General features: G+C 36.9%; 1 protein-coding gene across 2 annotated transcripts in view; it reads right to left on the reverse strand.

Annotated features, from left to right (window-relative positions):
• Positions 1–5,988: 5,988 nt before the first annotated feature.
• The window catches only part of LOC149772395 (solute carrier family 49 member A3-like), a 54,957-nt gene continuing 34,041 nt past the window's right edge, over positions 5,989–26,904 (reverse strand). For both annotated transcript variants that reach the window (XM_089947857.1, XM_089947858.1), the window contains 6 exons: positions 24,989–25,123; positions 23,450–23,566; positions 17,740–17,892; positions 11,884–12,041; positions 9,386–9,522; positions 5,989–7,876 (listed from right to left, as the gene is read on the reverse strand). In XM_089947857.1, the coding sequence (XP_089803983.1) occupies positions 7,701–7,876; positions 9,386–9,522; positions 11,884–12,041; positions 17,740–17,892; positions 23,450–23,566; positions 24,989–25,123 (876 nt within the window). In that variant the 3' untranslated portion in view covers positions 5,989–7,700. The remainder of the gene's footprint in view (positions 7,877–9,385; positions 9,523–11,883; positions 12,042–17,739; positions 17,893–23,449; positions 23,567–24,988; positions 25,124–26,904) is intronic.

Here is a 26,904-nt window from a genome sequence, read left to right on the forward strand (position 1 = left end):
AGTTTGATCAGATGATAAATGTGGCCTACAGTGTGGTAACAAGGTCAGTAAATTGTTGACAAACGATGCACAAAGATGATGGATGAAAAACGATGCTTGACTCAGGGCCATAAATAAGCTAACAATTAATGTAGTTAAAGAAAACATTCTAAAACTACAGGATTAAAAATAGTCTCTCTTTCACTTAAGTTTGGATATTTACCTGCACCTTTTAGATTTCAATGCTTGGCTTAAAAATAAATATTATAAAAATTACCATGTGTAAAACATCTATCAAAGATGGTTTCTAAACCTCATCTAAAAACATACTTATGTTCAACTGCATTATACCCTTCCCATTCCTCCACTATCGCAATTATAACAGGATATTTGTGTCAAAATGACCTTGCTCTCTATAACCAGATATGTGACACAAATACAACAGCACAAATTTAGAAAAATGTCATACAAAAAGCAATAGTGCTGTGTAAAAAAAATATACAATCTTTCAAAAAAGAAATAAATTCTCATTTCTAAAAATTCAGACATTATCCTGCAAAATATTTGGGTGCTTACCATATAAATTTGCTTTCAAGTCTAACTGTAAATTGCACAACCCAGATTTGCTGTTGCATAATGTTCTGGTAGATCTAACAATGACCCTGGTCAGCTGGTACATTTCACAATAGTAGATCAGGGTCTAAGTTGTTTGCAATGAACTCAACTTTTTCGCATGTATGTGTGTGAACTTGCCCTGTTATTAGGCTACTGGTAATCAAATGTTAACATTATTAAGGACTGGTAGCCATGAAAACTAGATACTTGCAAGGAAACTTATCTTAACCAAGACAGACAAATATGTCAATTTAGTGCCCCAATTAATTTTACCTGGATACTTATCAAGTACTAATGCTAATCTGCATACTTATCAAAGTACTAACCCTAACCTGGATACTTATCAAAATACTAACCCTAACCCGGATGCTTATACAAGTACTAACCCTGACCTGGATGCTTATCAAAGTATTATACCTGACCTGGATACTTATCAAAGTACTAATCCTGACCTGGATACTTATCAAATTACTAACCCTGACCTGGATATTTATCAAAGTACTAATCCTGACCTGGACACTTATCAAAGTACTAACTCTGACCTGGATATTTATCAAAGTATTAACCCTGACCCAGATACTTATCAAAGTACTAACCCTGACCTGGATATTTATCAAAGTACTAACCTTGAACTGGAAAATATGCATCTCACACAATGATAATTACAGTTTTCAAAGGAAGAGTTTGAATTTACTCTTTAAACTCAGGAGGAGTTATCTGTACTGACATGTCTTTTGCTATATTCTTGTTTAGTTTGGACATGTTTGGGACTTGAATAGCTGACAAAAGACATGTCAATACAGATGACTCCTCCTGATTTTAAAGTTCATTATTTTTTGTGAAATGATGTTGTAAATAGATTATATATATATATATATATATATATATATATATATATATATATATATATACAGCTAACCACACTTATATCTGTAATGGTTTTACTATGTCTCCATTGAATTGTCTGATCTAAACAAAAATGATGGTGTACTGAATTGGTGCCAGTGCCTTACACTGCAAGCATGATGTACTGAATTGCTGCCAAAGCCTTACACTGCAAGCATGATATACTGAATTGCTGCCAAAGCCTTACACTGCAAGCATGATATAACGAATTGCTGCCAATGCCTTACACTCTAAGCATGATATACTGAATTCCTGCCAATGCCTTACACTGCAAGCATGATATACTGAATTGCTGCCAAAGCCTTACTCAGCAAGCATGATATACTGAACTGCTGCCAAAGCCTTACACTGCAAGCATGATATACTGAATTCCTGCCAATGCCTTACAATGCAAGCATGTACTGAATTGCTGCCAAAGCCTTACACTGCAAGCATGATATACTGAATTCCTGCCAATGCCTTACACTGCAAGCATGATGGTCTATTGAATTCCTGCCAATGCCTTACACTGCAAGCATGATGTTGTATTCAATTACTGCCAGTGCCCTGCACTACAAGCATGAATTGTATTGAAAAGCTGTCAGTGCTTTGCACTATAAGCATTCATGGCTAGTTTCAGCATTTGCGCTATCTTTAATAGAAAGTCAAGGAACTACAGTGCCTGTACATAATTTTCAAGTCATTGTTGCTTAAGTTGGTACATTGCCAGACTTCCTTGTTATTATTACCATGGCAAACAATGTCTCTGGCAGGGACTAACTAGGCATTGGTATGGTTTTTAACCCTAACCATGGGCATTCATGTCTCTAGCAGAGACTAACTAGGCATTCATATGGTTTTTAAACCTAACCATGGGTACTGATGTCTCTGGCAGGGACTAACTAGGCACTGGTATGACAACTACTACATACTAAATAAGTGAAATTTTATATGGATTGATGAAGGGTGTTGGAAAACTCAAAATACTAAGTTCTGGATAGAATTAACAGTATTGAAAATGTCTGTTGAGATGACCACATATATTTTGTAAATAATTAATATTTCGGTCTGCATTTAAGAAAACAATGCATAATCAAATGAAATGAAACCGAGAAGTAGCAGATTGGTCTAAAGTGCTCACCATTACAGATCACTGCTATCTCACCTCTGCATGGGTTTGAGTCTAGGGTTTGGCCAATGTGGGTATGTGAGAAAGCTTGCCAGTAGTTTCTTGTGCGTTGGTGGTTCTTTCCAGGGTTTTCCAGGTTCTTTCCAGGGTTATCCAGGTTCTTCCTCCACCATTTATACTGGCTGCCATGTATAACCTATCATGTGCTGAAATATGGCATTAAACACTACAACAACAAAAACAAAAAACCAAGAAGAAATCAAAAACTGTCTGTCTAGAACTTTTTCATGTTTTCTTTCTGTAATTCATCCCCTACCTTACTTCTTTTTCTTTTAATATATATAGCTGTGAAAAAAAAACTGAGCTGTAGATTCAGAAATTCCAAAATAAATAATAAAAAGTTAACAACATCCTTTTAGAGTTGTCAAAATACCCCCACGTTGGAATATCTGTCTGCATGTCTGTAACTATCAAAAATAAACCACATAATGTGAAGTCTCTGGCAGGGACTAACTAGGCACTGTTGTCTCTGGCAGGGACTAACTAGGCACTGTTGTCTCTGGCAGGGACTAACTAGGCACATATACATGCTGGTCATGCTGACCAGCATGTATATGTGAGCCAGAGAGTGTGTGAGAGAGGGACAGAGACAGAGAGGGAGCAGTGTGAAATGTTAAAGGGGTTTTGTAATCATTTTGTCTGCCTGGAGGGGGTCAAAAGGTAAGATATACAAGCTTTTTATAACAATTTAAAATAAATATAAATTTACACAATTCTTGGCAAACTATGATTTCCTGCTAAACAGTATTTGTAAGGTCACTTAATCCATCCATGTAGAATTTTAGACGGGGTATGGGATACATTAAGAAAAAAATCTTGCCCTGAATATAGCACAGGAACAATCAAAAGCTATTAAGTTTGAAAGAAGACCTATTTGACTGCTGGGGACTTCTGATAATACTTTAAACTGTCATAGTCCTCCATGCCCAGCTCCTAATATATATTTCCTAATGAATGAACAGCAATACCCACAGTCTGACATTAAATTTTGATATGGCATGTGCAGTGTGACAAAGCTCTGTATATTATTTCCTAATGAATGAATGGCTTGAAATTAGGCATTCTGTAGCATGTACAATGGAATATCCATGGCTTGAAATAAAGCATTCTGTAGCATGTACAACGGAATATCCATGGCTTGAAATAAAGCATTCTGTAGCATGTACAACGGAATATCCATGGCTTGAAATAAAGCATTCTGTAGCATGTACAATGGAATATCCATGGCTTGAAATTAAGCATTCTGTAGCACAGTGGTTCCCAAGCTTTTCAAGTAGAGGGCCATATCAACTATTTTCGGTAATTAAGCGGGCCACAATGTTATAAAATTATAAATGTTTATCGATGTTTATAAAATTATAAAAGTCGTGTAATATCATTCTTAAATTTATTAACTTTCGGCAACCAAATTCTAAACCGACCTGATATTGAACATTTATGTCTGAATGTATGGTCGTGTAGTGTCGTTCCAGATTGTATTTTTTCGTAACAGAAACACAAAATCCGCAGATTAAGCAAACAGGTTTACCACTACGTCTAGACACAAACATAAATTTCTCCGTCCAATCTGCGCTGAATTCACGACAAGCAACGTCCTCACATTTCGCTTATTAGCATTGTTTGATTCTACGTTAGCCACGTTCATGCTTATCGGCTTTAACGGTAAATTTTTATTTGAAAAATCTAATTTTAACACCAAACTGCAGACTACTAAACAGTTGTAATAGATGACATCATGGCATCTTGCGCACTCTGATTGGTCGACAAGGCTGGGAAAAGGGAATTTCCAAACGTTTTGTTCGCGAACTCAACGGGCGCATTCGATAATTATATCCAAGCACAACAACCACGCGCAGAGTGAATTATCGAACGCTGAAGGAGCTCCGAGTGCTCGACCAAAATGACAGACTTTTTAGACTTATAATTAACATTCTAGACTCTAGAATACTGTAGATCACGCATTATTGCAACTTTTGTCTAGTTATTATTTATTTATTTATTTGAACGTCAATATTTTTTTTTAAAAATTATTAAAATACATTATAGTAAATATAGAGGCCTCGCGGGCCACTTTCTGAGAGCCGACAGCCGACAAATTGCCCGCGGGCCATGGTTTGGGAACCTCTGCTGTAGCATGTACAACGGAATATCCATGGCTTGAAATTAAGCATTCTGTAGCATATACAATGGAATATCCATGGCTTGAAATTAAGCATTCTGTAGCATGTACAACAGAATATCCATGGATTGAAATAAAGCATTCTGTAGCATGTACAACGGAATATCCATGGCTTGAAATTAAGCATTCTGTAACATGTACAATGGAATATCCAAGGCTTGAAATCAAGCATACTGCAGCATGTACAATGGAATATCCATGGCTTGAAATAAAGCATTCTGTAGCATGTACAATGGAATATCCATGGCTTGAAATTAAGCATTCTGTAGCATGTACAACGGAATATCCATGGCTTGAAATTAAGCATTCTGTAGCATGTACAACAGAATATCCATGGCTTGAAATCAAGCATTTTGTAGCATGTACAAAGGAATATCCATGACTTGAAATTAAGCATTCTGTAGCATGTATAACGGAATATCCAATGCTTGAAATTAAGCATTCTGTAGCATGTACAACAGAATATCCATGGCTTGAAATAAAGCATTCTGTAGCATGTACAACGGAATATCCATGGCTTGAAATTAAGCATTCTGTAGCATGTACAACGGAATATCCATGGCTTGAAATTAAGCATTCTGTAGCATGTACAATGGAATATCCATGGCTTGAAATCAAGCATTTTGTAGCATGTACAAAGGAATATCCATGACTTGAAATTAAGCATTTTGTAGCATGTACAAAGGAATATCCATGACTTGAAATTAAGCATTCTGTAGCATGTATAATGGAATATCCAATGCTTGAAATTAAGCATTCTGTAGCATGTACAACAGAATATCCATGGCTTGAAATAAAGCATTCTGTAGCATGTACAACGGAATATCCATGGCTTGAAATTAAGCATTCTGTAGCATGTACAACGGAATATCCATGGCTTGAAATTAAGCATTCTGTAGCATGTACAATGGAATATCCATGGCTTGAAATCAAGCATTTTGTAGCATGTACAAAGGAATATCCATGACTTGAAATTAAGCATTCTGTAGCATGTACAACGGAATATCCAATGCTTGAAATTAAGCATTCTGTAGCATGTACAATGGAATATCCATGGCTTGAAATTAAGCACACTGTAGCATGTACAACGGGACCAGGGTCTATATATATTCTATTACAAATGAAGAGCAATATCCATGGCTAGAACTGCAGATACAATTTAATGTTCATCTTACCTTTTCCAATTATTTATCTTTTTTCAAACTAACATAGAAAATAAATTCAAAAAGTATACATTACATTCTGGTCCTATGTTTTTCACCTTCATTAACATAATAATATAAACAATATGGTTACTGATTCTAGTAAACGGCAATGAAATTTGACCGTTTTCATGGATGACAAAAATGGCTGCAATGAGTGAACATTACCATTTATGGATAATATGAATCACCTGAATCAATGAAAACTGCCATATTCATAGACAATATGAATGGCAACAATGAGCACAACCTATCACATTGATGGATAACATCAATAGCTGCAATGAGTGATAACTACCATATTGATGGATAACATCAATAGCTGCAATGAGTGATAACTACCATATTAATGGAAAACAAAAATGGCTGCAATGAGTGAAAATTACCACAGTGATGGATAACATCATAGCTGAAAATAAGCAAATATTATATTGACGGATAACATGAATGGCTGCAATGAGCAGAAACTACAATACTGATGGATAACATGAATGGTTGCAATGAGCAAAAATTATAATATTGATGGATAACATGAATGGCTGCAATGAGCAGAAACTACAATACTGATGGATAACATGAATGGTTGCAATGAGCAAAAATTATAATATTGATGGATAACATGAATAGCTACAATGAGCAGAAACTACAACATTGATGGATAACATGAATGGTTGCAATGAGCAAAAATCACCCCGTTGATGGAGAATATGAATGGCTGCATCTGTGAAAATGCTGACAAATGTACTTCTCAAACAATTTTACAAATATTTAGATTATCATACCTGAGCAAATGTAAAGACGAGCGAGCGGGAAGAGGAGAGGAAACCATTTCAAGGTAAAAAGTGACAGAGGCTCTTGGGCCAATATTTGTATTGAAAGCTCTCTCAACCTTTGCATTTAAAAAGTAATGTAAAAATTGGACATTTGGCATCAATTAGTTATTTCAGCATGACAAAATGGTTTGTTATACTGTCAGTAATAGAAATAGTATCATACTGTCAACAGACTTTCTCTCCTTCATTATCAATCTTATCAAGCCAAATTTTACACATACTTAAAGTATCATGTCTTAATTTTTACAATTTTAGTCAAGTTTTGTAGAAAGTAATTACATTTTGGCCATCATAGCTAACTCCCATTATCAGCAGGTGACACTGTTTTTGTAATGTATCAGCTGAACCAAGTGTGACTTTAAACTGATGCAACTGTATGTTTCACAGTTGGATTGGCATTGAAAAGAGCATGAACTGGTAACACAAGTGATGGGTGCTCATAGTACAAGGCTACAATTCAAAACAAATCATGCTGCAAGTCCAAAAAGGAGATAAAAACAATATCATCATGGATACACCCACCTCCATATATGTGAGGAACAAAATTGTCCTGACCACTGACTGCCATTTTCTGATAAAATTCACTGCATACAAACAATGCTCACAACAAGTGCTAAAAGAAATCTAAGTGATAAGACCCAGTCTTAATATAAAATCTTTTGAAACAACATTTGGATTGAGAAATAAGACAGGTGTATGGATGTTAAAGCATTTACTGGTATTATGTAGAATTCAGTCATTTCCTTGAAAATCAGTGACTAATTATGAAAAGATCATTTTGTAACTATTGATTTCTAAAATGGTATTTTTCCCAGGCATCACAATGTTGTGGGAGAAATACCTGAATCTGAAAATACAATTTCTGAAGATATGTTCATAATTTTATCAGCTTTAGCCTTTTGCTCTGATAACAGTCTTTTGTAAGTTGCTTTAAATCCCAGCAACAACAGCACCACAGAGAATGTTCCAATTCCATTTAAAGCTAGGTTGGGTACTGAAAATATAAAAATATAAAAATTCAATACACAAATTGAGTCAAACAGGATAAGGTCACACAAACAAGACATTGATATGTGCTCTCTCTTACCTCCTCTTTTTACTAATAAGAAGAATTTCAAATAAAGGAGAATCTTGATAGTTCAGTGTTGGCAGGGTTAAACACCTGGCATCACTCAAACTGGTGATGCGAATTGAAATAAAAGTCTATAGTTAAAGTCAATCTGATTGAATCTAGTTCTGAAAATCAAATTGCAAAATCCTTTAAAGGATCATGTTGTTTTCACTCTATTACCACAAGTAAAGCTTTTACCTCTCTGCAGAAACTACGGGCATAAAATGTTAATTCTGACAAAAAAATTAAATAGAGAAGGTTAAACAATCTATATCGACCCTGAAATACAAATATTAGACTTTCCCTAAATAAAGTTAAGTTAATATATATTATTTCTGTCCCTTAGCCTTGAACTTCTGCAGTGACATGAACACTACTAAACTTTAAAAAATACAAGAACATGCTCTGAGATTTGTGTATGATAACTTAGTCTCAGTGAAACCTTTAAGACCAACTAAATATCATAAGAATTCTTGTGAAAACCCAATGTCGATATGACATTCTATTCAGGAGAAGATGCAATAACAATATTTTCAAGATGGTTGATGTGGTGGCTTTATCAGATGTCAGATTGGAACAATTTTTATTTAGTACCAACTAAACATCAAAAGAAATCTGGTGAAAAGCCCCCTGTTGTATTGATCATCCATTCATGAGTAGTGATTTAAAAAAAATCAAGATGGTATACTTTGGCAGCTATATTGGATGTCCAAGAGGACAGATTTTCATTTAGGACCAACTAGATATCATAAGAAATCTTTTGTTGAAATACAAGCAGATTTTCAAGATGGCAGCCATTCTCATGCAGGACTAGCTAGGCATCATAAGAAGCCTTGTAGTGAAAACCACATGCTGATGTGACAATTCGTTCAAGATTTTCAAGATGGCTGCCATGGTGGCCATACTGGATGTCCAAGGAGCATCATTTTGGAGGACCATCTAGACTTTGGGATGAATGTCTGTGTTAAATTTGATGACAATCTTCAAAATTGCTTGGAAGGAGTATTGATAACGAACTTTAGCTAACAAACAGATAGATGACGGACAACAGGCTATCCCATAAGCCCTGCTGGTCTATGACCAGTCGCGGTAACTATAAACAAATCCAATGTGATACCAGGACTAGCAGGGTACTGGAAAGTTTGTGATCTAGAGTAAGTTTGTCAACCAATATAGTTGAAAAACAAAATTAAAATTAAACAAAAGAAAGACTAAATGGATAATTAATTAAAGTGTAAAGCCTTTTAAGCAGATAAGAACAACTTATAATGTATCAATGTATACCTCACATCACACTATCTTGACACCTTTAGCGTCATTTCCAATATACTGTCAACATGGAAGAAATTGCACATTATTGTTAAAAAATATTTATCTATTGGAATTACTAACCTGTCCAGTCCTGTGGGGTGAAGCCATTTGCTGATGCATTATCTGTTGCACAACCCGTGGGTAAATTTTTCTCGTTGTCTGGAAGTGGTTGTGCTATGAACTGCATCAGAAACATGTAGATGACTCCCTGAAACTGACTAGAGACAAAAATTCAAGTCATTAATCTAATTTCTTTCTCAGGTCAAAGTGACAATCTAGAATTTGTCTTACAAGGTACATCTGGAATCTTGTGCAAAACACAGTGGACTCATTTGATAGGCTAATGAGAATACACAGGTGAAAATGGCGATTTGCAAAAGTTACCAGTGCTATTTCCACCATCAGTTATTTCTCTTTCTGAAGGATGAAATCCTCCAGTCAAATAAATGAAACTAGTTTTTCTCTGACACAGATAACCTTTGAACATTTTGTGGTAAACATTCTAGATAACATTTAGATTTACATTAAAGCAAATGTAAGTTCAATTAGTGCATGAAAATTGCGAAGTCAGAGAGTAAATTTTTTTCTTTCTTTTTCTGGCCCCATTTTGTCATATGCCCTTGTTCTGTGAAAAATCTGCATCCAACAAGCAATTATCAAAACCATATACTGGAAGATACATTCTCATTTAATGCAAACCATTGCCATAAAACACGCTTGATGACGGATAGGTTCAGTTTAAGTGATTTTCAAGAAACCATTCCAAAATAATGAAAACTTGATGCAATCTGCCAATAGGACAATGCTCAAGCTTATCAAACAGCCTGTATCAACAGAGAGTTTCTTCTGGAAGACAATATTATTATTATGCTCTGGAAGACAATATTATTATGCTCTGGAAGACAATATTATTATTATGCTCTGGAACACAATATTATTATTATGCTCTGGAAGACAATATTATTGTTATGCTCTGGAAGACAATATTATTGTTATGCTCTGGAAGACAATATTATTGTTATGCTCTGGAACACAATATTATTGTTATGCTCTGAACATAATATTATTGTCATGCTCTGGAACACAATATTATTATTATGCTCTGGTAGATACTGTTATTATTATTATGCTCTGGAACACAATATTATTATGCTCTGGAAGACAATATTATTGTTATGCTCTGGAAGACAATATTATTATTATGCTCTGGAACACAATATTATTGTTATGCTCTGGAACACATTATTATTGTTATGCTCTGGAAGACAATATTATTGTTATGCTCTGGAACACAATATTATTGTTATGCTCTGAACATAATATTATTGTCATGCTCTGGAACACAATATTATTATTATGCTATGGAAGACACTATTACTATTATGCTCTGGAACACTATTATTGTTATGCTCTGGAACACAATATTATTGTTATGTTCTGGAACACAAGAGTATTATTATGCTCTGGAACACAGTATTATTGTTGTGATCTAGAACATAATATTGTTGTGCTCTGGAACATCATACTATTGTTATGCTCTGGAAGACAATATTATTATTATGCTCAGGAACACACTATTATTGTTATGCTCTGGAAGACAATATTATTATTATGCTCTGGAACACAATATTATTGTTATGCTCTGGAACACAATATTATTGTTATGCTCTGGAAGACAATATTTTTATTATGCTCTGTAACATACTATTATTGTTATGCTCTGGAACACAATATTACTATGATGCTTTGGATCACAATATTATTATGCTTTGAAACACAACATTATTACTTTGCTCTGAAACTCTTATTATAATTATGCTCTGGAACACTTATTATTATTATGCTCTGGAACATACTATTATTGTTATGCTCTGGGATGCTTATTATTATTATGCTCTGGAACACATTATTATTATGCTCTGGAACATACTATTATTGTTATGTTCTGGAACACAATATTACTATGATGCTTTGGATCACAATATTATTATGCTTTGAGACACAACATTATTATTTTGCTCTGGAATACAATATTATTATGCTTTGGGATGTTATAGTCACAACATTATTATGCTTTTGCCTTCCTTCTCAATAGATCAGGTATCATTTGAGCAACTATGGAATGAGCTAAGATGCCATTTGGCATGTAGATCTAGACATGGAAAATCCCACAGCCAGAATTGGCACTGGAGGAATATGCCCCAAAATATTATCCAAACAGTAGTCATCACTCTGAGACTCAGTTGTTTATCCTGTTTTACTGTTAAAAAACTTTAACTGTACTAATTTTTTTGTTAAAAGCAGTTGGTAAATTTCCTGAGCAATGCATTTTTTGTGGTTCAGTATATATTTTCAACCCTTATTCTTTTCCAATCAAGATTAATCCACTGGCCAAAGTTTGCCGGTCCATTCATTTGAATCTAGATTAGTCAGCCGGTCCAAACTTTCCAGCAGAAGTATATATACAAGCATATGAATGTCAGTCTGTGCTATTCTTGCTTTCATCCATACATAACATGATCAATCATTTCATGAATATTTATGGACCCTCTTCCCAAATTAAAAATACCAATACTTACCCTGAAATTATTGCTAAGCCTGCACTAGTTGCCTCAGCAACAGGGTAGGTAACTTCCACAGCCAACTCCATGCTGATTGGATAGATGGCAAAACCAAATCCACCAAACAGAGCTGCAGACAATGCTATTAGTACCTGCTGGTCTCTAAATCTGGACACCTGAAAGTAATTCATTTTGGACATTTTGTCTGAAGATGTAGCTAGAAGCCACAAAAATGATAGTATTCTACCATAAATGTAAACAATATGTAAAATATAGATTATTCGAACTTGTATAAGACATTAATGAGGTTTGGATGACTGAAGTTAAGATATACAGGTTTGTATTTGTATATGTTATAAATGTTTCAAGACATGGTATTAGTTCGTTTGCATAATATAGGTCAAGATAATACAAGCTCAACTTTATATTGTACAAACGCAATATGGAGGTTGTGAAATGCATCTCATATTTTTTAGAACATACTGCTGCTGTAAGGTTGTTTTGATGCTGGGTCACCATAACTTAAATACATCACCTCAGCACATTAATACACGAGTACAATGACTGGATTCTACCTAAGTTATCTTATCACAGATTGAAATAAGGAGACTGTACATTCCAGCTTTGAAGCACTTCATTGTAATGTTTTCTGTATATTGTGATGTCTGCCTTGCCATCTTGTGACACTCGCAATGATGTACTCGGTTACTTTGTGTTCATTACTTTTTTCCTTCTATGTATTTGGCATAATCTTCCCATTCTGCACTAAAACCACTGCTGAGAACAGACTTCAGCAAATACACTCTAAATTGTGTGTGAAGCAATTATCAAAGCATATGGTTTTCTCCAGGTTGTTTTTCACCATTAAATTTACAATTTTGTGACAGCACTAATCCTATCTAATGGAGGTAATACACCAAAAGGTGTATGCTCTAGAGCTTTTGGAGTGGATGGTGTCATATTTATGCATACAAACTCCATATATCAGATATAAATTAAGCTCAACTAATCCACTCCTTCCCCTCAAATCATATACCAAAGTATGTATACTAAATAGAGACAATAAGTGCAACTTGCTATCATAAAAGGTTTTGTCTCCAACAATGGTTTTTGAATGAAACATGTCTACTAAATAGAGACAATAAGTGCAACTTGCTGCCATATGGGTTTTGTCTCCAACAATGGTTTTTGAATGAAACATGTCTACCAAATAGAGACAATAAGTGCAACTTGCTGCCATATGGGTTTTGTCTCCAACAATGGTTTCTGAATGAAACATGTCTACTGATCATCTTTCCTACCATATGACATGATGAAGTCCATCAAAAAAAGACTGAAAGGCATGTTATTGTACCAATGTTAATTCCTTGCACATTTAACAGCATGTTATTGTACCAATGTTGATGCCTTGCATATTCAAAAGCATGTTATTGTACCAATGTTAATTTCTAGCATTTTTAACAGCATGTTATTGTACTATTGTTAATGCCTTGCATATTCAAAAGCATGCTATTGTGCCAATGTTGATGCATTGCATATTAAACAGCATGTTATTGTACCAACATTGATGCCTTGTATATTCAAAAGCATTATTGTACCAATGTTAATGCCTGCATAGTCAACAGCATGTTACTGTACCAATGTTATCCATGGCATCCGTCCGTCTACGGGAGACGATGGCATAGCTCCAAAGTACGCTTTAGTTTATCCTTCTTTTTAGCTCTCTTTTCAGCTTGCTTTATTCTTCTCTTTTCCTCTGCATTTTGAACTCCCTGCCTGACAGCTAGACGCCAGCTGGAACGGTTGTTTGCACAGCTCTCCCAGTCATTGACATTGATGTTTGCTGTCTTCATATCCTTCTTGCAAACATCTTTGTAGCGCAGATGTGGTCGTCCAGTTGGTCGTGCACCTTCTGCTAACTCCCCATATAACAGGTCCTTGGGAATACGACCTGGGTCCATTCTCTTCACATGGCCAAGCCAGCGAAGGCGCCTCTCGCTGAGTATGGAGAACATGCTGTTCATGTTGGCACGTTCTAGAACCTCTGTGTTGGGTACTTTGTCCTGCCACTGGATGTGCAGAATGCGCCGCAGACATCTCAGGTGGAAGCTGTTGAGTTTCCTCTCGTGTCTTGCATAGGTGGTCCATGTTTCGCTGCTGTAGAGAAGTGAGCTGAGCACGCACGCTTGGTAGACACGCAGTTTGGTCTTCTCTGTGAGGTTGGGGTTGTTCCAGACCCTCTGGTTAAGTCTGGCCATCACTGCTGCTGCCTTGGCAATCCTGCCGCCCACCTCAGAATCAATGGAGAGTGAGCTGGAGATGTTAGACCCGAGGTATGTGAAGTTCTCGACAACTTCCAAATTGTACCCATCGATGGAGACTGAGGGAGGGGAGTCTGTGTCCTGTGCCATGACATTTGTTTTCTTCAAACTGATGGTCAGTCCAAATTCCTTACATGCATGGGAGAGGCAGCATACCAGCTGCTGAAGTCCATCTTCCGTGTGTGATGTCAAGGCTGCATCGTCGGCAAAGAGCAATTCACGGATGAGTACCTCTGTGACTTTAGTCTTAGCACGGAGACGGGCAATGTTGAACAGCTTGCCGTCAGCCCTGGTATGGATGTACACTCCCTCGCTGCAGTCCTTGAATGCGTACTGGAGAAGCATGGAGAAGAAGATGGCAAAGAGCATCGGTGCAAGGACACAGCCTTGTTTGACTCCGCTAATGACTGGGAATGCTTCAGATGTTGCGCCACTGAAGCACACTGTGCTGTGCATGTTCTCGTGGAACGACATAATGACAGCAAGCAGACGTGGGGGGCAGCCGATCTTCTGCAGGAGTCTGAAGAGTCCACTCCGACTAACCATGTCAAACGCCTTCGTCAGGTCTATGAAAGCAATGTAGAGGGGCATCCGCTGCTCACGACACTTCTCCTGCAGCTGACGTAGTGAGAAGATCATGTCTACAGTTGACCTGCCAGCTCGAAATCCACACTGGGACTCTGGGTAGACGCAGGAGGCTAGGATCTGCAAGCGCGCCAAGGCAACATGGGCGAAAGCCTTTCCGACAATGCTGAGGAGGGAGATGCCCCGATAGTTGTTGCAGTCGCTACGGTCTCCTTTGTTTTTGTACAAAGTGATGATGTTCGCGTCACGCATGTCCTGTGGGATGTACCCCTGTTCCCAGCAAAGGCAGAGGAGTGTGTGTAGGGGCTGGAGCAGTGCTGGTTTTCCGCTCTTGAGGACTTCAGGCGGAATGCCGTCGCTTCCAGGAGCCTTCCCACAGGCAAGGCAACTGATGGCCTTTCCGAGGTCTTCCAGGGTGGGCTGTGTGTCTAGCTCCTCCATGACAGGCAGGTCTGGAATGGCGTCCAGGGCAGTTCCAGTGACATTGTTTTGGGTTGCATATAGTTCAAGATAGTGCTCAACCCATCGCTGCAGTTGTTTCCCCTGGTCTGTGATGACTTCGCCCGTCTTGGACTTGAGGGGGGCGGTCTTGTAGCTGGGGGGGGGCTGTCGCCTTTTTGATACCCTCATACATTCCTCTTGTATCCCCGGTGTCAGCAGCTGTCTGTATACTGTTGCAAAGGTTCAGCCAGTAGGTGTTGGCACAGTGGCGGGAGGTCTTCTGGGCGTTATTCCTTGCAATCCTGAGGGCTTGAAGTGTTCTGGGGCTAGGTGCAGCCTTGTATGCCAGGAGGGCTTTCCTCTTTGCCTCAGTCAAGGGCTCCATCTCCTCCCAGTTTGCCTCATACCAGTCAACATTCTTTCGCTCCCTCTTCCCGTAAGCTGTGATGGCTGAATTGTACACAGAGTCACGGATATGGGACCACTTGGAATCAATGGTGTCATAAGGTGTCACTTTGGTGAGGGCTTCCTTCAGTTTGCTGATGAACTGCTGTGTTTTCTCTGGGTTGCTTGCACAGCAGGTGTTGATACGTGGGTGACCCTTCTTCTTGGCATGGTGCAGCTTCTTGGGTAATATTTGCACCTTGCTGGCCACGAGGGAATGGTCCGTGTCACAATCGGCACTGTGGTAGCTGCGGGTAAGGAGGACACTGGCCAGTTCTGCACGCCTGGTGATGACGAGGTCTAGCTGGTGCCAGTAGCGTGAACGTGGGTGTCTCCACGACACCTGGTGGATCTCCTTGCATTTGAAGAAAGTGTTGGTCACACATAGGTTGTGGGAGCAGCACATCTCCAGCAGTCGCTGACCATTCTCGTTGATCTTGCCCCTTCCGTAAAAGCCGAGACAGGTGGACCAGGCCTCATGGTCAGCTCCCACTCTAGAATTGAAGTCTCCTAGTAAGTAAAGGCTTTCATTGTTGGGGATGCTGGATATTGCCTGATCCAGAGCCTCATAAAACTTGTCTTTCTCCTCGTAGGTGGAGTAGAAGGTTGGGGCGTACACACTGAAGATGTTGACCAGGCCTAAGGATGTTGACAGCCGGAGGGCAAGGATTCTCTCAGTACCTGATGATGGAGGTTCAATGAAGGCGATTAGCGTGTTCTTGACGGCAAAGCCTACACCATGCTGCCTAGGTTCATCCAAGGGCTTCCCCTGCCAAAAGAATGTGTAATTGGCTTCCCTGATGGTGCCACTGTCAGCCAGTCGGGTCTCCTGGAGGCAGGCAATGTCGATGTTCAGTCGGGAGAGTTCTCTGTCAATGACGGCAGTCTTCCGTGCATCGTCGATCTGCTGTAGGTCAGTGGTCAATCCAGGACACATGGTCCTGATGTTCCAGGTTGCAAAACGAAGAGTTGGAGTCTTTTTATTTCTTCTTTTAGTCTTTCCTGGTGCAGAGTTTTGTGGCCCACTTGTCGAGATGGTTCTCTAAGCTCCACGCACCCAGTGAAGCAGGCAGGCCATGGCGGGCAGCACCTTACTGAGCTTTGACTTAGAACCGGTAAACTGCTACTTCTCGTGTTGTGCCGATGCCATACGACGACGCTGGAGTGTCCTCTCCAGTGGATCTATGAAGCCTGGGCAGGGTGGTATGGAGAATCAGCTGTTGCCCATGCAGCAGATTCCCCCTCTCCACGCAGCTGGTGTGCCCAAGGGAACGACGAATGCCGATACAGCTTGGCACCAACGGCGTCGCAGGAGTTGCCGGAATGACGTTGAAGTCAATGTCATACTGCCTTAGGGACTCCATCTCCGGATTTTCTGTCGGGGTTTACTCCCTTAGCCTTTCCCATGTGTGGGTATAGCCACAAGGCAGCAGAGGTTTGGAATCGGAGTTTTCCTTCTCCTAGATAGCTACCTTCCAAGGTTTACGAGTCCCATCTACCTGAAGCAACTGGTTTTAAGGCGCCAGTGGGCCGCCTTCACCCCTTCTCCTGTTAGTAGAAAACATGGTCTGCCGGGCTTCAAATCTAAGCCACTCGCGAAGGCCAGGAGCTGGATTTTAGTTGACAGAGGCAGTAAGAGACGCAGGCCGTATGGGGCATTTTGGAGGATTGGGGCGCTTGTCTCCCACTCCCACCCCGGGAAATGTCAACCTTAGACCACTGTACCAATGTTAATGCCTTGCATATTCAAAAGCATATTATGCTTTTGTGCAACAAGTACTTAAAAAGGCTTTCACAAAGTAAGTACAAGCTGATATTACAATAATTTGATTTTAGAAATAGAAATGCTTGTGCAAATCTGTATGGCTGGCACATTTGAATACATTATTAATGTTGTTAGTACTTATTGGATGACTGAATTAAAATTAATAAAATTAAACTATTTTGTATTAAATCACAAGCCGTGACAAGCATTACATTCTAACAGGCCTTGAACATTTAACCATCCACTTGTGGCCGGTAATTACATACATCATACATTGTTTGTCTTTCATTATGTCTTGTGCTTGATGTAAAAATTTACCTCTGTGAACATTATTCCAAATAAGACTGCACAGGCAAAGCAGACTTTGACTACTTCTTCAAACTTTTTGCTTCTGTCTACATAAAGTCCTGCAATAACAGCTCCCAAAGCACCAGCTGCTATCATAATGGCTCCACATATACCAGCAAATGTCTGAAATTAATTATAATAAATCATTTTTTTAAAATAAATTGAAACAAGACATTCAAGTGTACTTGAGAACACTTACCTTAAATGATCATTGAGTGAGGTAGTTTTTTTGCAATTCACAAGGTGTGGTAGTTTTTACCATTCACAAAACGTGATAGTTTTTAACAGATAATTAGTGAAGCTATAATGGAAATTTTCATTTTGTCTTACCTGTATTAGTGGACTGGGAGATACAGTATTACTGTCTAGCAAGAATGGCATCAAAACATCAGCATTTTTTGTGAAGATTCAAAGTTAGGGTTTTAACATCAGCCTTTGTATATTGGACAGAGAAATTCCATTAGCACATTAATCCTGATTAATTCCATTAGCACATTAATACTAATTAATTTCATTAGCAAATTAATGCTAATTAATTTCATCAGCAAATTAATCCTGATTAATTCCATTAGCAAACTAATCCTAATTATTTTCATTAGCAAATTAATCTTGATTAATTTGATTAGCACATTAATCCTGCTTAATTCCATTAGCAAACTAATCCTAATTAATTTGATTAGCACATTATTCCTAATACATTTCATTAGCACATTAATCCTAATTAATTCCATTAGCAAACTAATCCATTAGCAAACTAATCCTAATTAATTTGATTAGCACATTATTCCTAATACATTTCATTAGCAAATTAATTCTGATTAATCCCATTACCACATTAATCCTGATTAATTCCATTAGCAAATGAATCCCATATTCCATTAGCACATTAATCCTGATGGACATTGAAATTCCATTAGCACATCAATCCTGATAAGTTCTATTCTGGGATATTATGTTGGTGACTAGAATTTCCCAACCAATCACCAAATACTGACATGTACAATTATCTAATGTGCTAGAAAATGGCTTCACTTTGAAATTTTTCGCTAATAATCTGATGTACTCCACTTCAATTCGAAATTTTCCACTAATGATCTGATATACTCCTAGTCAATTTTCCACTCATTATCTGATATACTCCAAGTAAATTTTCCACTCATTATCCAATATACTCCTAGTCAATTTTCCACTCATTATCATATGTACTCCTAGTTGATTTCAGTCATGACTTTTTATTAAATTTGTATTTTCTCTACTATTAATTTCACTCTTTATTCAAAATCTTATCTTGAAACTAATTACAATTAAAATTATTGCTGAAATATGTATTAATACCTTCCTAAACCTGCAGGCAGAACAACTTTTTTTAGATTAAGAACCATATTCTTGTGATCCCAAGGTGGAAGGGCCAATACAGGTAATCAAATAAGCAAAACTGAATTCCTGTAGTCCTAAGGGGGAAGAGCCAATATAGGTGACCCAAATATGTCAAATCTGTTTCTTTGAAGCATTTAGTACAATTCCAAATAACAAACAACTGAAAGGTTTAGCATGATATCATCACACACAGATATAATTTTTTCTTCATCTCTTTCATTTCATTATTTGTATAAATGTCACCTATCCACAACTCTTGCATGCAAACTAATTAACTAATTACATAAATATACATACTTGTGATCTTCCTGGCAATAAATCAAGTACACACATGTGCATACTCACACAATCACACTAAATAACAAAAATATAAAAAAAATTCTGTCCTGGAAATTCAGTGGACTTTGGAATACATTATTAAACTGTTGGTACTGCTCTCAATAGTTTTCTGGAGAGTTTGAAGGTAAGGCAAGTGTCACTACTGTTCATGTCTGAACTATTAGAGATTGAATGGTAATGCTGTTCAAACTTCCTTGAAGATCTTGTTGAATCTGAGATGTTCTTCCTGTATCTAACCAATTGCATGGTGGTGTTGCTATGTCGGCAGATGTCATATGCTCCAGGGTAATGACCCACTGCATGGTGGTGTTGCTATGTCAACATATATATGATCCAGGGTAATGCCCCGTTGCATGGTGGTGTTGCTATGTCAACAGATGTCTGCTCCAGGGTAATGACCCATTGCATGGTGGTGTTGCTATGTCAACATATATATGATCCAGGGTAATGCCCCGTTGCATGGTGGTGTTGCTATGTCAACAGATGTTATGTTCCAGGATGTTGCGCAAGTTGCAATATCCTATTTCAAGCTGAAAAAGTATGAGTCATATGAAAATTTGTCAGTACATATTTGACCCCAACATTTTTTTTTTGGGACCCCCAGTTCTGACACCAAGGGTTTTTTTTACCCTCAATTTTACACCCCTGTGGGATATACTGTTAACAATACTGAACAATCTCTCACAGTCAGCATTAGAATGGTAAAGAACCAATAGTCCTTTCATAACCTGACAAAGAAGAGGAGATTTATATCTTCCAGATACTGGGTCTTTTAGTTGGCAAATAAAAAAATCAACTCTGTTCCCCTGAAGTACATTGCCAGGTAGAATGCCAACTTGATACTTCAGAAGTACTCCTAATTCATCAGCAGCCTTTCCTGCAGCAAGGTACATCATATGACAGAGACAATCTGATATGTACAATGATGGAGACATTTTTCAAAATATATAATGCAACTCCTTTATGAATTCCAGTCATTACTGATGAAGTATCAGCTGAAAACCCCATACAGTTCTGCCAACTTATGCTTATTCAAAGCATTCTCAAGCAAATAAAAAAATGATTTCTCCAATGGAATCTACTGTTAACTCTGGTAATGAAAGAAGAGCACTCTGACTTTGCCCTTTTCATTGTCAAAGTCTCTTACACAGACTGGGTACATCTTTTTGTCTCATAATCACATCTCCTGTCTGGTGCAATCCTAAATGGGCCAATTTTCATGGCCCCTGCAATTTAAGTGAAGTTTCTTCTCCTAAACACTTAACAATATTAGATGATTTTGTTTTTGCACATGCATATTTTCTGCAATTTTGAAATCAGGAAACATCCATTTGAACAAAGGACCAATGTAGTCTTCTACTGCTAGGGGTAGTCCATGTTCTATTAAGAACTCGGTATATAACGCCTCTGCATTTATAAAATTTGTATTGTGTAATTCATGTATTCTTCTCTGAATTGGCTTTTCATCTCCTAATCCATCTATGAAATTATTTGAAAAACATTTTCTGATATAACACATGTATTGACCAGAATATATCTGACTTGACCTTTAGCGCCAAATACCTACAGACTGGTTGTGTACCAGATATGAATTAGAACAAAGAATCTGCAAGCAAAGATTAAAAGTTGGAAAAACAGTCTGTTCTCTCCTAACTAAGCCATACAGCTGCTATAAATAGAAACCAAGGTCAAAAGTTTGACAGTTGAAACCAGCATGTTTCTTGGAAATAGGGCAGCTGCTATAAATAGAATATAATACTGTTTAGGAAAGAAAGTGCATGCAAGTCTACGGACAAACATACTCTTATGTTGTAGTTACATAGAAGCCATCTTTTCTAGAATACAGTCTGTGGGATTAATAAGATGTTAATAAAAATGAGAAAACAAGTCATTAAAAAAAAATTTGAAGGAGATATGCTTATGGCATAATTTAGTGAAAAAAGTGTAATGATTATGCCAGAAGCATAATGGTTGGCATGTATGTGTTGGTGTTACTATGTCAACAGATGTTATATGTTCCAGGGTAATGCCCCATTGCATGGTGGTGTTGCTATATCAACAGTTGTTGTATGATACAGGGCAATGCCCCATTGGATGGTCATATTTTTATTATCAACAGATGTGTGCTCCAGGATAATGTCCCACTGCATGGTGGTGTTGCTATGTCAACAGATGTTGTATACTTCAGTGTAATGTCCCATTGCATGATGGTGTTGTTATGTCAACAGATGCATGCTCCAGGATAATGTCCCATTGCATGATGGTCTTGCTGTCAACAGATACTGTATGCTATTGGGTAATGCCCCATTGCATGGTGGTGTTTGATGTCACCCATCCCTCAATCACAGCTGCAGTTTGACATTTTCCCTTCAAAAATGAATCACTTTCACACTGTTCCTAGTAGTGCCATTCAATCCATGAAACAAAATCATTACACTAGCAGACATTACTGATCTCAAGGCAAAATTCTGCAGAGAATTTTCAATCATCAAATGTGACATTCACTGTTGAAATGAATCACCATCTGAGATTTCTGAACACCCATCACCAGCACTGAGGAATATCTAAAGTAGGTCACAATAACTTATTCTTTGTGCTTTAGTGACAATGTATGGTTTCTAATTTTCCTGTTCTACTTCCAATCCAAATTAAATTTGTTTTTAAATTTTGAAATATTTATGCCAAGACTAAACAATCTGGAATAGTGATATAAAAGATGTAAATCAGATGTATCATGCGCATCCATCTGCAATAACCCATGTATCATGTGCATCCATCTGCAATAACCCATGTATCATGTGCATCCATCTGCAATAACCCATGTATCATGCGCATCCATCTGCAATAACCCATGTATCATGCGCATCCATCTGCAATAACCCATGTTTATGTCCCTAATACTTTTTTTTTCTTGTCATATGGCTAAAATCACTGCACACAGGAAAAAAATAAATGGCAAGAGTGGATCCCCCTGCCTACACCCATTATTGATACCAAACCAATTAGAGACTTGGCCATTAATAATCAAATATGATTTGATATTTTGATTTTTTTAAAAAAGCTTTATCGAATTTATTACTGATTCAAAACCAATTAAAAACAGCAGTACAGGATCACTGTGCCTTTTGCATCCAAAACATTGAATTATGTATATGTCTTATGTTCTCACCAATGTATTCTTTTTAAAAACCCAGCTTGATCATCATATATAATAGTGGGTCACACAATTTTGACTTGCAATACATTCAGAGGCAATTTACTATAATAAATGTAGGAGTGAAATGAGTCTCCCATTTGAAATACACTGACTACACTTTTCTCATTAGGCATACACAGAATAATTATCTTTGTGTGGTTTTGAGATGAAGTCATTTAAAAGATTTTATATTTTTAGTGACGACACCCATGGCTCTTTTTATTCCCTCCCTTTGTTACCTTCAGTCAAATCAGATGGTATATTAAGTGTCAGCATAATTTCTGTCATGGTCGATTGGCATAATTATACAAAACTGAAACATCTCTATGGATCCTTTTCATCAAATTATGGCAAATTCTATTAAGCAGTTTTGGCAAGAAGACATTTTAATGGGTTTTTTTTCTATTTTGGTAGAGGCAACCACATTTGATAGAGAAACAGTATCATATGCATAAATTAGGAATCCATGCATGCCAAGATACTTTCAACAAAGTTTGGTTGAAATTAGCGATTTATGAGAAGTTGAACATACCAACTGTGGATGGATGAAGCATGCTACAAATCATGCCAGACATAAAACCATACCATATGCTTACCCGGCTTTATGGTGAGGTTACCTAAAAATGGAGAGTACAGTATCTAGAAAGCCTGAGATAAAGTTTGGAAAACCATGTCCAGGACCTGAAACTGAAGGTTCTGGAAGCAGGGACTTTCTTAATCAAGTATTAAATGCATGATTAGTGAAAGCACTGACAAAAAAGTACTTACATCCGAGTAACCTCTAGGACAGAGTATTTGGTCAAAAAATGATGACAAGGCAGTGAAGATAGCCAATCCTGTCCCAAAACAAAAGTTCAGTATCCAGTAATTCTTATTTCTTACAATCTGAAAAAAGTAAGAAACCATACTGAGCTTAATGTATTGAGCCTCCACGCTGAAATGAGTACTGATTTCATTTACTGACTTATTCAAGAATTATCCACTGCAATGAGAAACAACATAATTCCATTCTGAATAGACTGAATTTAATATTGCTTATCTTCTTTTCACGACATTTTTAGTTGTTGTAAATTACAACTATATATATATATATATATATATATATATATATATATATATATATATATATATATATATATATATATATGCATGTATATTAAAGATTATTTATCATGTTCTTAAATAAAATGCTTTATATTAAAATGTGTGACTTTTTAAATTTCTCCTAGTAAACACCTAATTATTATGTATTCTAAAAGTCATTGTTTAAATGTACATTCAACACAGGGAAGGCACCATTTTAAGAATATATAAATAATAATAACAGGGTACTCTGATTACTTCAAGAGTTTATATGACAATGATATGAAACTCTAAAATGAATGTGTGATTACTGTGTTGAGAGTGCCTTTCCTGGTTCCCAAGGATGTTTTACAGGAATAACTCTTATAACATTTTTTCCTAAAACATTTAATTGTTTGTAGTGTTTGATTGGCATGGTCTGTCAGCGATAATTAGCTCTATTTATATACCTGATGTGCTGAAGCAAGGTAAACAAAGACGGTCATTTGGTTATAAAGAATTAATTTACTAATTTGAAAGTTACTGATTTGAGATCTTTCACAAAAATGCTATTTTCTTTATTCAAATGCTGACACATGTAGATGTATGCTGTTGACACTTTCAGTGGATTGTAAAACTGGCTTATCAGTCTGTCATGACAAAATGTATTTATACATATGAATTTTGTTTGAAAATGTATTTACCATTCAATATGACTTAAAATAAACTATTTTGCCAGTAATCCTAACAGTATAAATTGTTCACTACATGTACAGCAATATGGACAACATATATAGCAGTATGGATGAAAAGTAAACAATTAATTTGATGAACCATCGCTCAATCACGACATTACAAAAAATTCCAGTACCATGTGAATTGTTATAAATATGCAATTTTTGACAAAATCTGCATAAGGAAGCATTTGATTCCCACATTACACATGACAGTAAAATCGATCTGAACTTGTACTGAAATATTTAAAAAGTAGTTTGAAAAAGGCCACTCCACTGCAATCATTAGAACATTTATTGTCTTTCCATCACTGCAAATTGTTAAAGATTTAGTAAAAAAAAGAGTCTAATTTACTTGTTTGAATCCTTTAAAGAATGGTTCTAGTTCATTTACTTGTTTGAGTCCTTTAAAGAATGGTTCTAGTTCATTTACTTGTTTGAGTCCTTTAAAGAATGGTTCTAGTTCATTTACTTGTTTGAGTCCTTTAAAGAATGGTTCTAGTTCATTTACTTGTTTGAGTCCTTTAAAGAATGGTTCTGATTCTTCTGCTGCACTTGATGTGGGTGGAGTTGGAGGTACAGAGCTGCAAATTCCAAAAGTGGCCAGCAATACTGTCACAACAGCTGGGCCCGTCATTACCCAAAGCTGTAGATTAAACAGAAAACATGCCTACAATTTTGTTGTTAGATTTTGAAGGATGATATCATAAGACAGATGCTGCATATGTAGTTTATTGTTTAATTAATTAATTTCATATGTTTTATGTTGATATGAGTCTGAGGTACAATTCAACAAATAACAACAAAAATTCAGGCTATGTGTGTCCCAAATTTACAATAAATATATTTTATGTGCTATGGAAAGGTTAAATTTTTCAACTCAATAATTTTAGTTTTGCTGTAGGTAAATCTGAGCACATTTTATCTAATTACCTACAGCCAATGAAAGGGCTATCAGCACATTTTATCTAATTACCTACAGCCAATGAAAGGGCTATCAGCACATTTTCAAAATTAAAGAGCAAAACTTTTGCTACTAATCATTAATGTTCAACTACCTTCTCATTCATGTTACATAATCACCATCAATGTTATATTTTACAACACAGCTTGGATTCGTAAACTTTGAAGATTGTCTACTCAAGGACAAATAGATGTATTTAAGCATTCATCACTTTTACATATGGCTGAAATAAAAGAATCAATGATTGCTTAATGTTTCTGTCAGTTACTACAAAAAAATTTTAATTTACATTTTCATATTCTAAACTCGTTATGTTTGTTGCACACTTTTTATCATATATTTCTATAGTGAACTGGAAATTGATGCTGACAGCTCATTAATATATTTAAGATAAATTATCAACATACCTCAAAAATAGTAGACATTTCCCATATGTCAAACTTTTTTAGTACCTACTTATCTAATTACCTACAGCTAATGGAATGGTTATCAGCTTAGACCTGGTGTGATTAGTTGTGTCCCACTACCAATGGCCAATGAAAGGGCTATCAGCTTAGACTTGGTGTGATTAGTTGTGTCCCGCTACCAATGGTCAATGAAAGGGCTATCAGCTTAGACTTGGTGTGATTAGTTGTGTCCCACTACCAATGGCCTATGAAATGGTTATCAGCTTAGACCGGGTGTGATTAGTTGTGTCCCACTACCAATGGTCAATGAAAGGGCTATCAGCTTAGACCTGGTGTGATTAGTTGCATCCCACTACCAATGGCCTATGAAATGGTTATCAGCTTAGACCGGGTGTGATTAGTTGTGTCCCACTACCAATGGTCAATGAAAGGGCTATCAGCTTAGACCTGTTGTGATTTGTTGTGTCCCATTAGCAATGAAAGGGCTATCAGCTTAGACCTGGTGTGATTAGTTGTGTCCCACTACCAATGGCCAATGAAACGGCTATCAGCTTAGATCTGGTGTGATTTGTTGTGTCCCACTACCAATGAAAGGGCTATCAGCTTAGACCTGGTGTGATTAGTTGTGTCCCACTACCAATGAAAGGGCTATCAGCTTAGACCTGGTGTAATTAGTTGTGTCCCACTACCAATGAAAGGGCTATCAGCTTAGACCTGGTGTGATTAGTTGTGTCCCACTACCAATGAAAGGGCTATTAGCTTAGATCTGGCATGAGTAGATGTATCATATTACCCATGGCCAGGTTTAAACTAGTGTAACCGTATAATTTTACATATGAAGCAAAATGTGTAAAAAATACTTTCATAACCTTGGCTAAAATATAATATATAGTAACTTGGAGCCCAAATTTCTCCGAAACAACTGCTTTTTATTTCACTCAGTTGTAGAACTTGCCTCTTAGTTTATGCAATAAGTCTTGAAATGTGCTAATGATTTTCTTATACAAATAAACACAGGCAAATTAAGAGTAAACATCTGAAAGATCTGTTCTGTTA

The sequence above is a fragment of the Sinohyriopsis cumingii genome, unplaced genomic scaffold (genome assembly GCF_028554795.1).
Source record: "Sinohyriopsis cumingii isolate HCF-2022 unplaced genomic scaffold, ASM2855479v2 utg001510l, whole genome shotgun sequence".
Lineage (NCBI taxonomy): Eukaryota > Metazoa > Mollusca > Bivalvia > Unionida > Unionidae > Sinohyriopsis > Sinohyriopsis cumingii.